At 39.1% G+C, this 15,305-nt stretch overlaps 1 protein-coding gene across 2 annotated transcripts in view; it reads left to right on the top strand.

Annotated features, from left to right (window-relative positions):
- LOC140476126 (tandem C2 domains nuclear protein) overlaps positions 1 to 15,305 on the top strand; it is a 76,872-nt gene that overhangs the window by 16,172 nt on the left and 45,395 nt on the right. The window contains exons 2-5 of one of the 2 annotated variants that reach the window (XM_072568242.1): positions 1,100 to 1,207; positions 3,203 to 3,368; positions 5,647 to 5,781; positions 9,345 to 9,530. In XM_072568242.1, coding sequence (XP_072424343.1) covers positions 3,335 to 3,368; positions 5,647 to 5,781; positions 9,345 to 9,530 — 355 coding nt within the window. In that variant the 5' untranslated portion in view covers positions 1,100 to 1,207; positions 3,203 to 3,334. The remainder of the gene's footprint in view (positions 1 to 1,099; positions 1,208 to 3,202; positions 3,369 to 5,646; positions 5,782 to 9,344; positions 9,531 to 15,305) is intronic. The other variant, XM_072568241.1, reaches the window with a different exon arrangement.

Genomic DNA, 15,305 nt, shown 5'->3' with positions numbered 1-15,305 from the left:
TGCTAATGATTTTATATATATATATATTATACGGAGGAGAAACATTAACTTGTTTTTGTTTGTTCTTGCATCACTTGATAACTGTATGTCATTATACAGGTTGCCCATAAATTGCTCAGAGTCCTCTTTGCCACAATACAGCTCTTCCAATCACCTTTTGAATGGAAGAATCATTCTATTTATCTACCACTTGTTATCTGTCAATTAGAGGGGATTGGTATTCTTGTTTCTTAGACATCAAAGTGCGTCACACATAATTAAGTACTTTGTTGATTGCATACAGGTTGATTTTTTTCATTGTGTTTCCAGACATTAATTATGTTAAAGACACAGTATAAATCCAATTTGTATATAGGAGAGGTTTGAGGGAGTGGTATCAGGGAGTGATGTGGAGATTTAAAGCATGATGAGATGAGCACCTTAATCTAAAAGTGAAAGTGGTGTTGCACACATCATCATTTCCTTCTTTCCTCTAATTTATGGGAACAGACCTAGGGGTGGAGTATTATGTTCACTGCTTCATTACTGATCTAGTCAAATGATCTTGCTGCCTTTTGTGGAACCTGTCAAATTTCATTCCATTAAAACCTACACTATGAGGAAGTCATAGAGTCATAGACATGTACAGCAGGGAAACACACCCTTCGGTCCAACTCATCCATGCTGACCAAATATCCTGAATTAATCTAGTCCCATTTGCCAGCTTTTGGCCCATATCCCTCTAAACCCTACCTTTTCATATACCAATCCAGATGCCTTTTAAATGCTGCAATTGTACCAGCCTCCATCACTTCTTCTGGTAGCTCATTCCTTACACGTACCACTCCCGTGTGAAGAAGTTGCCCCTTAAGTCCCTTTTATACCTTTCCCCTCTCACCTTAAACCTATGCCCACTAGTATTGGACACCCCTAACCTGATGAAAAGAGCTTGACTCTTAACACTATCCATGCCCCTCAAGATTTTATAAACCTCTACAAGGTCATCAATGCTCCAGGGAAAATAGCCCCAGCTGATTCAGCCTCTCCCTATACCTCAAACTCTCCAACACTGGCAACATCTTTGTTAACCCTTTCAAGTTTAACAATGTCTTTTCTATAGCAGGGAGACCAGAACTGAATGCAATATTCCAAAAGTGGTCATACCAATGTCCTGTACAGCTGCAAGATAATCTCCCAACTCCCATACTCAATGGACTGACTTATAAAGGCAAGTGTGGCAAATGCCTCCTTCACAACTCTGTCTACCTGCAACTGTACTTTCAAGGAACTATGAACATGCACTTCAAGTTCTCTTTATTCAGCAATACTCCCCAGGGCCTTACCATTAGGTGTATAAGAACTACCCTGATTTGCCTTACCAAAATGCAGTACCTCACATTTATCCAAATTAAGCTCCATCTGCCACTTATCGACCCATTTGCCCATCTGATCAAAGTCCTGTTGCACTCTGAGGTAACCTTCTTTTCTGTCTACTAAAAAAACATTTATTTGTGTACAATAACAATTCTTATGCTAACTGAACAATTATTAGATTGATTTTTAAGACATGTTTGCTTGGCATAATATTTAGCAAAATATTGGACCTTGCTGTTCTGTTCAAACAGGTTTTCAGCTACCTTTGGCAAGTACCTTTGCCACTTCCATTAAAATATTAACAGCCTTTTTTTCCACAAAGGCAAACTCATGGTTAAATGAGTTAATGAGTTTTTCTCACCCAAGGCAAGTCCATAGCTAAAGAGGTCAATTTATATATTCTTTGACCGCTTACCAAAGCCAGTACTGTTAATTAGAATCAGTATCGGCCTGGATTCGTAATGATGGGCACTTTTCGGTCTCCTTGAGATAAGTCCTTATTGCTATGCATTTATGTTAGAGAAGCTATTCTGTACTAAACCTATTAAAATGTAATTTTACTCCACAAACTTTCCAATTTTATTGAATTTCTAAATCCTTTGGTTGATCTCTAAACAGTCAGCTCTCACCTACTATCTTGGGAAGTGACGGCAAAAACCAGCAAAGAATGAAGACTGATAGGACATTGATATACATGTTCTGAAACATTAAACGCAAGAGCAAAATCTTGAGGTTTTTTTTGCATTAAATTTCTTTGGCTGCATACTGAAGCCATTGTAAGAAAATGAATGATTGGATAAAGAGAGCATTTCGCTTGACTAATTAGCATAATTGGATTACTTGTGTGTTCTGGAAACTGAAGATACAGAATGCTCTCAGCTTGCATTATATAGCCAAGAACATCATATAATAACAAAGAACTAAATTAAGCAAATGAAGTCATAATGAAACAATCCACCACCCAATGAAGATGTCAATCAATGCCTTACTTCTTGCTCATCACCACCACCCCACTTCAGTTATGCTTTGTAATGTAATAATGTTGTACAGATCAAATATAGCAGTCACGTAGTGAAACTGCGGGTAAAATAATAGGAAAAACTGGTATTTGATGTTGATTTTCAACTCTGTCCATTTAGGGAGAAATGTTGCCAGGATGCAGCAAGAATGTATTTCTTTTTGAATAATGTCTTCAGATTTTAACAGCTACTTAAACTGGAGCCTTATCTCACCAGTTCAATGTCTGACCTAACCAGTACTATTGACCATGAATTACACTCAGTACTGCATTGGAATTCCAACCTATGATTGCAGCATGGCAAGGATTTTAAATCTTACAATGCAGCAAAGGTAACTCCTGTAATAAAAAAAATGTACTGGACAAGCTGGAAAACCAAAGCTAAACGTGACATTCTGGAGCAATGTAGCTGTTCTGTCACTCTTCTGGAGAGTGAAACAGAGTTGATATTTATGTGATTCTTCTTCAGAACTGCTACCAAAGATAAGTACCAGTTGAGTGAAGCACCTGCTTTTTAAGTGCAAATTTCTAAAGGATACTTTCGCTTGATTTATTATGGGTTCTAACACAAAATATCACTGACTTCAATTGAATTTAATTTAATATGTATTGTGTACGGTAATCTTTCTTTGTATACAGGGCAATAACTCATTGTTGCTGGTCCCTGTGGTGTCTGTTCCAGTTTGGACAATGTGCATTTTATTATTTTGCAATTGTATTTTAGTTATTGGATTACATGAATCTTATGATTTTCTAATACAATACTCAATGCCTTTGAAAACTACTTAAGCTTTTTTTGAAAATAAAGAAACATTCCTTTTATTTATACAGGTGTCCTGTGATATGCAGAGAACATTCATAACTTTAAAAATACATCCAGAACCTCAACCTGAGCTACAAATCTTCTCAAAACTTACTTTAAAAATAATTCCAAAACGTCTTGGAGTCTGAGTATCTGGGAGAATGGCAGGTCTACAGTTGGTTACACCTTCACCAGGTAAGTGACTGATATCAAAGCTGGATTCCACTAAGACTTAGGAGTTCGGTTTTAATGAGGGAAATGTTTGTTACGAGTTCAGTGTCTCACTCTTTGCACTGCTCTAGAATAACCTGGAAGAGTAATCTGGGTTAGGTGCCATCCCGTTTTCCTGTTACTAGGTGCCTCGTGAAGTGCTTTGTGACCAATTATAAATGTTGATGTATTTTCTAATCACAGTTACACACTACAGGATTTGTATTGATTTCTTTCTTGAGGCATTAAAATTAAGCATATTTATGAATTAGATATCAGAATTAGATAACTTGAACATCAGCCTATTACTAAATTAGATCACCATGAAGGTCCCATCTTCTCAACTTCTCCTCTTGCCTGAGGTATGGTGACCCTTAGGTTAAACTCTCCACCAGTCAGCTCTCTCTAATGAGGACCACAGGGCTGCTCCCTCATTTCCCCAGGACCTGAGTTGAATTCCTGGGTAATGAGAGAGCAGCGCTGAGGTCCCCTGAGACTATGGCTTTCCTTTTACTTTATATTTACAATAACTGCTGATTAATACTGAAGTACATTTAAGATCATATAAAAGGAAAAAGTGGCTGTAAACTGTCAGAAATAGGCTGCTATATTTCTATCATATATTTTACAGTGGGAGGTTAACATCCTTGTGTTGATAACAATTACAAATCTAACTACTTATGAGTTTGCTTTATAAGTGTGCACTGTTATTACACCACCATTCATATCTCCATTTGTACACATGACTTGTTGATAACAGACCTTGAGCTAATACTAGTGCAAATTACAAAGTCAGAAAGGTTAAATGACAGACTTTCTGTCTCCAATCAAAAAGTAGAATCCACCATTTGCTGATCTTATGACCTTTTGCATTTAAGGAAGTTGATCACTTATTATTCCTTGCCTGATGGAGCGTAATCATCTCTCTTTGGTGAATTATAGGGGAGGTGATATCAGAAATCTGGCTATCTGATATTTTGGGGTTGCATCAAAAATTCCATTTGAATAAGAACACAGTGTTGTACGTCCTTCACAGTAAATATAATAAAGTTAAATATTGAAATGGCTATTACCTCATCAATGCCACTCTCCCTATCCCGAACTCTAAAAATATATTTATCTCCGGGGGTTGGGAGGGGGTTTCTCCCTATCTCTCATCATCCTGTCCCCTACATAATCTCCGACTTATCCTTATCCAGAAGTATATGCCAAAATTGTTTCGTGGTATTTGAAAAGCATATTCACTGATAATCAATTTGAAATCAGCTTGTATTATCTTTCAATTAAATACCAATGATATATCTTAGCATTTGATTTGCCTTTCTGATGACCACCTCAACAAAATCTTGTTTGGATTTCTAATTTATTAATCAGCTAATTGAAAATGTCAAAGTTCATAGAATCCTTACAGTGTGGAAACATGCTCTTTGGCCCAACAAGTCCATACTGACCCTCTGAAGAGTAATCCACCCAGATCCATTCCCCTACCCTAATGCACCTAACCTATACATTATGGGCAATTTAGCATGGCCAACTTACCTAACCTGCAATCTTTGGATTGTGGGAGGAAACTGGAGTACCCAGAGGAAACCCACACAGACACGGGGAGAATATGCAAGCTTCACACAGACAGTCGCCTGAGGCTGGAATCGAACCTGGGTCCCTGGCGCTGTGAGGCAGCAGTGCAAACCACTGAGCCATCACATTGATGGTGTATATACCTCATATTATCTATTTCATTGTGCAGAACAATATATTTGTCCAACTGAACATAGCTATTGGACATTTGTGAACTCATCTATTCTGCATAACTTTTTTCATTCTGGCAGGATGCAGAACTAATTAAATCAGATCAATTATTTTAAACACTCCATTGACAGTGAAGTTGAGAGTTCTCTTTGAATAGAAATGAATAATATCCTTGAAACCTATCACCTGAACTAAAAGCTTAGTGTCTTCAGAAAATAAAAGAAAAGTAAATTTCCACTACACTGTTTATGAATAACAGGTAATGTTGAATAGATCCATCTCCCAATGCAAGAAAACACTAACTTGAGAAGAGTAAATTAGCACACACTCTTCAAGCTTGTTCTGGCTTCTTGAAAGAGCGACCTTTTGACTCCACTTCCCCTAGCTCATTCCTCATTGCTGGTTCTCCATAGACTTGCTAATATGACTCTCTTTGTAAGCCTATATTGAGCAAATGCTCACACATAGCTTACACTGCATTTCTCTTAAAATTTAACATCCCAATCTCTTTCAGCATCGCTTTGGTTGCTTATTCCAGTTTTCATTGGATTGTTGCTTAGTGTCATACTGGGGCTCACAGCAGATTTTCTAAAGAATTGCTGTAAATCATTTTCAAAGGACAACAAAGGAGATGACACCAAAATTAAAGGTAGGGTTCTCTTTCTCATGTTAAATTTTATTTTGTGGTCACAATGTAGTAACTGATATATAAGGTTGATCCAGAAGGATAGATCCCAGATGGTTAAGGGTAGAGTATTGGCTTGGATAGAGGATTGGCTGGTTAATACTAAATAGTAGATTGGGATAAATGAGTCCTTCGCTGGATGGCGAACTGTAACTGGGATGCCGCAGGGTTCAATTCTCAGATCTAAACCATTTACAATCTGTATAAATGATGTGCAAGCAGGGACAGAGTGCAACATAGTGAAATTTGCGGATGATACTGAAATAGGTGGAGAAGCAGGCAGTGATGAGGAGATAAAGAGTTTACAAATGGATATTGATAGTCTAGGAGAATGGGTCAGAATCAGGCAAATGGAGTTAAATGTGGATAAGCGCAAATTTTGGCCAGAAAAATAAAAGGTTAAATTATTATTTAAATGAGAAGTAGATTCAAAGTGTGTTACCTCAGAAGGATCTGGGCATCTCTGTGTGTGAATTACAGGAAATGGGTATGCAGGTGCAGCATATAATAAAAAGGCAAATAAAATCCTGGCACTTATTGCAGAAGAACTGGATTATAAAAGTAAAGAAGTATTGTTACAGTTATATAAGGCAATGGTAAGAACACACCGGGAGTACTGTGTCAAGTTTTGGTCTCCTTACTTGAGGAAGTGATTTGGAGATGCCGGTGTTGGAGTGAGGTGTACACAGTTAAAAATCAAACAATACCAGGTTATAGTCCAACAGGTTTAATTGGAAGCACACTAGCTTTTGGAGCGACGCTCCTTCATCAGGTGATAGTGGAGGGCTCAATCCTAACACAGAATTTATAGCAAAAATTTACAGTGTGATGTAACTGAAATTATACATTGAAAAATTGATTGTCTGTTAAGCCTTTCATCTATTAAGCCTTTCATCTAACAGATGAAAGGCTTAACAGACAATCAATTTTTCAATGTATAATTTCAGTTACATCACACTGTAAATTTTTGCTATAAATTCTGTGTTAGGATTGAGCCCTCCACTATCACCTGATGAAGGAGCGTCGCTACGAGAGCTAGTGTGCTTCCAATTAAACCTGTTGGACTATAACCTGGTGTTGTGTGATTTTTAACTTTGTACTTGAGGAAGGATATGGTGGCACTGAAGGCAGTTCAGAACAGGTTCACCAGGTTGATCAAAGAACTATTATACAAGGAATGGTTGAATAGCTTGGAGGATGTACTTGCTGGAGTTCAGAAGAATTATGGGGGAATCTGGTAGAGGTATATTGTATGCTAAAGGGGATTGATTTGGTGGATGTTGAACAGATGTTCACCCTTGTGGGACAGTCTTGAACAAGAGGTCATAGATATTGAGTGAGGGGAGGTAGATTCAAAACTGAGATGAGGAGAAACAACTTTTCTCACAAGGTTGTGAATCTGTGGAACTCACTGCCCCAGAGTGCAGTGGAGGCGGAATCAATCAACAGATTCAAGAAAGAAATGGGTATGTTTCTGATGGAAAATAGGTTAAAGGGTTAGGAGGAGCATGCAAGAAAGTGGAGTTGAAACAAGGATAAGATCAGCTATGATCATGTCAAATGGAGAAATGGGCTCGAAGAACTGATTTGCCTACTCCTGCTCCTAATTCCTATATTCCTATAATTTAGGGTAGATTTGCAACCTTGCATGCGTGACTGGCTTTATGGCTTAGTCAAATTCATTAGGCAGATCCAATTTCAGCCTGAAAATTCACTCCATTAGTTGCATTATTAGTCAAGTGTTTTATTGACCAGATCATAAAATGCTAATTTGTCCCTGTGTTACATTTTTCTGCTTGCAACTCAACTTTGGAAGAGTCCATGTGAATCCCATACCAATCATCCTTCTAGGAAGATTGTAGAACTGTAGCGTTTAGTCCCCATAAACTGAAGTTTACTTTGTCAGGTAACTGGATAATATTCCATTTTTCTTTTCAAGAAACCATCCTTTGAATACTTATGCACTGTTTTCTGTTAAATACTCTGGAAATACAAACATTATTGTTAACAGTAAACAATTTAGCATTAGACTAATGTGAATAGGCACTATCACAAACATTTGGATGACCATTGGTGTAAAAGACCACGTTTATTGTGGAACATCAGAATAAAGGTGAATTTGACATTTAACCTTTGTAGTATTTGGAAAACTGGTTTCTGACCTCACTTATCTGCAAATTCTAGAGCGTCAATTTAGGGTTCCATCAAACAGACAGAAATTTGTAACTTAAAAAAAAATCACTTGCCATGTGGAGCAACAGTAATGTAATAAGTTATGGAGTTAAACATCCAATTTTAGCCCTGTCAAACCTTCAAGTATCCCAGGGGTCCAAAAGGCAAAGTCATCACTGGTCGTGCAAAGGGCAAGGGAGATGCCAGGGGGAGAAATGGAGTTTGGAGTGGGCTGGTAATAGTATTGGAAAAAAGTACACAGATATGGAGAGACAAGAACATGGATAAATAGAAATAGGAGGAGAAAATGAGGACTGCAGATGCTGGAGGTCAGAGCTGAAAATGTGTTGCTGGAAAAGCGCAGCAGGTCAGGCAGCATCCAAGGAGCAGGAGAATCGACGTTTCGGGCATGAGCCCTTCTTCGGGAATGAGGAAAGTGTGTCCAGCAGGCTAAGATAAAAGGTAGGGAGGAGGGACTTGGGGGAGGGGCATTGGAAATGCGATAGGTGGAAGGAGGTCGAGGTGAGGGTGATAGGCCGGAGTGGGGGTGGGGGCGGAGAGGTCAGGAAGAAGATTGCAGGTTAGGAGGGCGGTGCTGAGTTCGAGGGATTTGACTGAGACAAGGTGGGGGAGGGGAAATGAGAAAACTGGAGAAACCTGAGTTCATCCCTTGTGGTTGGAGGGTTCCTAGGCGCAAGATGAGGTGCTTTTCCTCCAACCGTCGTGTTGCTATGGTCTGACGATGGAGGATAAATAGAAATATACAAACATACACATTCGGAGAAGGAAAATGCAACTTGGCCCTCAAGCCTTCTCCACTATTTAATAAGACCTTGGCCAACCTGATTATTCTACATTCCTACCTATCCTCTTGTAATCTTATACTCGCTTCCTTGTCATCACTTAGCCCGGGGCCAATAGGAGGCTGTTGGTGTCATGAATTGAGTGCGAAGTGTTAAAAATTGTCAGAGTAGCTGGAGAGATTTTTGTCTGACATTTTAAAAAAAAAGATGAATTGAATAGAACAGAATTAAATTGCTAGTTATTGCTTTGTTTGTTAAGTATTATTATAATTTTGGTTGTGTTGATACACAAATGGCTCAAATATTAACAATAGTTCAGGCAGCATCCAAGTAGCTTCGAAATCGACGTCTCGGTCCTGATGAAGGGCTTTTGCCCGAAACGTCGATTTCGAAGCTACTTGGATGCTGCCTGAACTGCTGTGCTCTTCCAGCACCACTAATCCAGAATCTGGTTTCCAGCATCTGCAGTCATTGTTTTTACCTCAAATATTAACAAGGTTGATAATGAAGAATAATTATTGCAAAAATCAAACAAAGTTAAAATCTTCTCAGTTCCTACAGAGCCTGCAAGTCCATCTTCTAAACCATCTTCTAGCCAGAAGAAGCTAAGATTTACTGAGGACATTTTGCTGTCCAAACTGCCTCCTGATGGTAAGGAGGTACGCTTTGTGGTACCAAATTTAACACCGACTTATATACAACCAGGTTTTAACTGGAAGTATGAAGACACTGCACAAGGTATGCCAACAACATAGACATTGCTGTGATTGTTTGCATGTTTGTTTAATTGTTGAGAATGTTCTACTTTAACTTCTGACTGTAACCTTTACACTGATCCTAATCATGACAACAGCAATAATTTGCATTCAGTTAGAGCGACATAGAAGAATGACTAAGTCATTTCATTTGGTGTAAAAAGTGAAAGCTGAGACATTTGGAAAGCTGAGTGAAGATTTGAAGGGATAACTGGATGGAATTTCAGAGTGTGAGACCTGGCTGTCCAAAAGGCAAAGACATCACTGGTCGGGCAAAGGGCAGAGGAGACACCAGAGAGAGAAATAGAGAGTTTGGAGTGGGCTGGTTATAGTATTGGAGGAAAGTATACAGATATGGAGAGACAAGAACATGGATACATAGAAATATACAAACATACTCATTCAAAGCAGGAAAATGCAACTTGGCCCTCAAGCCTTCTCCACTATTTAATAAGACCGTGGCCAATCTGATTATTCTACATTCCTACCTATCCTCTTGTAATCTTATACTCGCTTCCTTATCAAGAATCTGACTTAAAAATATTCAAGGTTTCTGTTTTCACTACATTTTGAGAAAAAGATTTCCAAAGACCCTTGAGTCTCTGTGAAGGAAAATAAAATTCTCCCTATCTCTGTGTATTAACTGGGTTATCCCTTAATTTTGAATGGTAACCCCTGGTTCTGGACCTTGCACTGTCGCTGGGTTAAAATCCTATAACTCAGTCCCTAACAGAATTGTTGTTGTACCTACACAAATAGACTGCAGTGGTTCAAGAAGGCAGCTCACCACCAACTGGCCCAGCCAGCAAAGTCAACGTGCTTTGGATGACTTAAAAAAAAACAAAAAAGAACATTCTTTCCGCATGCACCCTGTAGACCTATAGGATCTTATGCTTCAGTTAAGACACTTCTTACTTGTGTGAGTTTTCCTAAAACAGTATGCTATAGCTGATGCACCTATGCTTAGGTCATCTTCAATAACATTAAAAAAATCTGGGCATGGATATCAAGATAATGAAGAATCCAAAAACATTTATTATATATATTACATTCCCAAGCACACCCATTTGGGCTAATAATAATTTTTTGGTTTACAATAGAGCAGCATGCTTCAAGTTGAATGTCATTTTTCAAGTGATTTGAGATAAGGTGGAGTTTGAGATCTTTATGCGCTTAGGTCACCAGTTATGATGTAGTGTTGATATCATGAGCATGTTTCTTTAAGGCACACTGATGTACTGACCTGCACTATACTTAAGTTTTCAGATCTTTATTTACTAACTTAACCAATTTAACCTTAATAGCTTCCTCATGTCTTTTTCACAGCTTGCTTCCCTACCTATTGTTTCTTTCCTAGCGAATTTCCAACTTCATCAAAGTCATTTTTATAACTTGTAGAAGGTTGAGACCCTGGCACCTGTCCATGTGACATGTAACTCATTACATCTTACCAACCAGAAAAAGACACATTTATGTCTACCGTCAGCTTCTGTTAGCCAGCCAATCTTGTTTCCATGCCATTATGTTAATATCCCCTGACCTGATGGGGAGACGATGGCCTGGTGGTATCATCACTGGACTGTTAATTCAGAGACCCAGGTAATGTTCTGGGAATCAGTGTTGCAAACCTGCCATGGCAGATGGTGGCATTTAAATTCAATAAAAGTCTTGAAGTAAGAGTCTAGTGATACCCATGAATTCATTGTCGATTGTCAGAAAATCCTATCTGGTTCACTAATGTCCTTGAGAACGGGAAACCGCCATCCTCACTTGGTCTGACATATATGTGACTCCAGACCCACAGCAATGACTCTTAACTGCCCTCAGGGCAATTGGGGATAGCAATAAATACTGACTTAGTCAGAGATTCCCTCATCCCATGAATGAATTTTTAAAAATCTCTACAGCTTTTACTTGCTTCAATAGACTTTCGTGTGGTAATTTACACCTTCTGGTAATCTAACAAATTACATCCAGTGGCCCCCCCCATTATCCATAACACATGTTACCCTCTCAAAAAAGTGGAAAAACATGATTTCCTTTTCATTAAAAGTTGATTCTGCCTGATTATTTTGAATTTTGTTGTGTGCCCTGCTATGATGTTTTTAATATTAGCTTCTAACATCTTTCCTATGGCACATGTTAACTGGCCTGTAGATTCTTGCTTTCTGTCTCCATCCCTTTTTAACTAAAGGAACTATAGTCATTATTTTTTACTTGAATAGAACCTTCCCTGAATAAGGGGGAGTTTCGAATATTAAAACCAACACATCAACTATCTCACTAGCCATTTCTTTGAAGACCCTAAGATGGAATCTACCAGGATGTGGGAATTGTCAGTCCACAGCTTCAACAATTTGCTCAACTAAATTCTGTGGTGATTTTGGTTTTCTTGAATTCATCTTTCTGTTCTCATTCATGATTTACAGCTATGATGGGGAGATGCTGGAGTTGGACTGAAGTAGACAAGGTCAAAAGTCAAATGGCATCAGGTTAGAGTCCAACAGGTTTATTTGAAATGGAAAGCTTTCCCCAAGCTTGCACTATCAGATAGACCTGTTGGACTTTAACTTGATGTTGTTTGATTTTTGACCTGATTTACAGCTATTTGTGGGTTGTCCTTTGTATCCTCTGTATTGAAGATTTAAACAAAATACCTGTTCAATTCATCCGCCATCTCCTTATTTTCCCTCACTTTTCTTAGGATCAATACTCACTTTGTTAACTCCTTTCTTTAATCCATATCTATAGAAACACTATGTGTGTTTGTATTTCTAGCCAGCTTTCTCTTGTACTCTAATTTTCCCCCTCCTTACTACCCTTTTAATCATTCTTTGCTGTCTTTTAATATTTTATTTAATCTTTTGACCAATGCAATTACAGGTATATGCTTCTTAAAAAACTGTTTAACGCCATATTTACAAAATGTTGAAAGAATTGCAGATGCTGTAAATCAGAGACAAAAATAGAAATTGCTGGAAAAGCTCAGCAGGTCTGGCAACATCTGTGGAGAGAAATCAAAGTTAATGGTTTGTGTTGAGTGACACTTCCTCAGAACGGAGATAGGGTCAATCGAGCCAAAATGTTAATTCTGATTACACTCCATAGATGCTGCTAGACCTGCTGAGCTTTTCCAGCAATTGTGTTTTGTCCTTTAACATTTTTAGGTCACCACGGACAATGGGTCCAATCCTTGCAATTGTTTTCTCATCGAAATGTAATTATTCTGAGTATTTTTAAGTATTCCCCTTAATGTTTAATGCTGTACCTCTATTGACCTTTCCCTTAACCTAATTTGTCAATGCAGTTTAGTTAGTTCTGCTTTCATGCCTCCACTGTCATTCTTATTTAACTTTAAAATACTAGTCTTCTTCAAGCTGAATGTACTGCAAAGGGGAGTGAAAAATGTCAAATTTGAGACTTTGGAGAATTAGAAGCCACTCTAAATCAGCGAGTACACGGTAATGACCAAGCAGGTTTTGAAACACTAACACATGGAAAGTAGGCCTTTCTGCTCTTTAGTCCAGCATTCCATTTGATGATGGCTGATCCTCTATGTCAGTGCCATATACTTGGTTTCTCTTCATACTCTTTGATGCCTTTAATGTCTTAAAAATTCATCAATTTCTGCCTTGAATATACTTGGTGACCTGGCCTCCACAGCCTTCTGACAGAATTCCACAGGCTGACAACTTTCTGAGTGAAGAAATGTTTTCTCGTCTCAGTCTGAAATGGTCTATCTTGAGACGCTAATCCCTGCTTCTCCCCAACCAGGAGAAACATTTTCTGTGCATCTAATCTGTCTAGCCCAATTAGAATTTTATACACTTCTATCAGTTCTCCTAGAACACAGAACATAGAATAATACAGCACAGGAATGGGCTCTTTGGCCCATGATGTTGTGCTGAATAAAATGCCAAATTAAATTAATCCCTTCTGCCTGCACAGGGTCCATCATCCCTCCATTCCTTTGATTAGATTCCCTACAGTGTAGAAACAGGCCCTTCAGTCCAACAAGTCCACACCAATCCTATGAAGAGCAACCCACTCAGATCCATTCCCCTACGCTTACGCACCTAACACTGCAGGCAATTTAGCATGGCCAATTCACCTAACCTGCACATCTTTGGACTGTGGGAGGAAACCGGAGCACCCGGGGGAAGCCCACGCAGACATGGGGAGAATGTGCAAACTTCACACAGACAGTTGCCCAAGGTGGGAATTGAACCTCAGTTCCTGGTGCTGTGAGGCAGCAGTGCTACCCACTGAGCCAACGTGCCGCCAATATGAATGTGCTTATCTAAAAGTCCCTTAAATGCCCCTATTGTATCTGCCCCCATACCATCCCTGACAGTGCATTCCAGACTCTTATCACTATCTGGGTAAAAGATTTGGCCCTCACATCTCCTTTGAACCTTCCTCCTCTCACCTTAAATGCATGCCCCCAGTTTTAGACATTTCAACTCGAGGGAAAATTATTCTGACCTTCAACCCTGTCAATGCATCTCATAATTTTATAGGCTTCCATCTAGTCCCCTCAGCCTCCGCCATTCTAGTGAAAACAACCTGAGTTTTTCTAGCCTCTCCTTATACCTTATACCCTCTAATTCAGGCAGTATCCTGGTAAACCTGTTCTGCAACCTCTCCAAAGCTTCCACATTCTTCCTGTAGTGTGGCCACCAGAAATGATCAGAATATTCTAAATGTGGCCTAACTAGAATCTTATAAAGCTGCAACATGACATCCTAACTCTTGTACTCAGTTCTACCACCAGTAAAGGCAAGCATGCCATACGCCTTCTTTCCCACCCTATCTACTGTGTGGCCACTTTCAGGAAGCTATGGACTTGAACCCCAAGATGCCTCTGTACATCAATGCTGCCATTAACTGTATACTTTTCCTTCACATTTGATCTCCCAAAGTGCAGCACCTCACACTTATCTGGATTAAACTCCATCTGCCATTTCTGTGCCCATATATGCAACTGATCTATATACCACTCTATCCTTTGACAACCTTCTACACTATCCACAACTCTATTGATCTTTGTATCATCTTCAAAATTACTAATCCAAGCATCTACATTTGCATCTAAGCTATTTATATATATCACAAACAGCAGAGCTCCCAGTACAGATCCACTTGACATGAACCTCCTGCCTTCCATGGACAAGCCAATTCTGAATCCATGTGACCAGGTCACCATGGATCCCTTGCATCTTAATTATCTGGATGAGCCTGCCATGAGGGACCTTGCCAAAAGCCTTATTAAGATCCATATAGACAACATCCACTTCTCTACCCTCATTGATCACCTTTGTCACCTCTTCGAAAAATTCAGTCAAGTTAGTAAGACATGACCAACCTTGCACAAAGCTATGCTGACTGTCCCTAATTAGGCCATGCTTTCGCAAATGTACATAAACCCTATCACTAAGAATTCTGTTCAATAGCTTTCCAATCACCACTGTGAGACTCACTGGTCTGTAGTTTCCTGGATTGTCCCTATTTCGCTTCTTGAATTGAGAAACAGCATTGACTACTCATTCTTCTAAACTTTAGTGAATATCAATTCTGGATTAGTGGTGCTGGAAGAACACAGCAGTTCAAGCAGCATCCAAGGAGCAGCGAAATCGACGTTTCGGGCAAAAGCCCTTCATCAGTAATAAAGGCAGAGAGCCTGAAGTGTGGAGAGATAAGCTAGAGGAGGGTGGGGGTGGGGAGAAAGTAGCATAGAGTACAATAGGTGAGTGGGGGA

Source organism: Chiloscyllium punctatum, chromosome 4, assembly GCF_047496795.1.
Source record: "Chiloscyllium punctatum isolate Juve2018m chromosome 4, sChiPun1.3, whole genome shotgun sequence".
NCBI lineage: Eukaryota > Metazoa > Chordata > Chondrichthyes > Orectolobiformes > Hemiscylliidae > Chiloscyllium > Chiloscyllium punctatum.
Note: the sequence above shows the minus strand (reverse complement) of the source record. Positions and strands in the feature narration are given on the sequence as shown.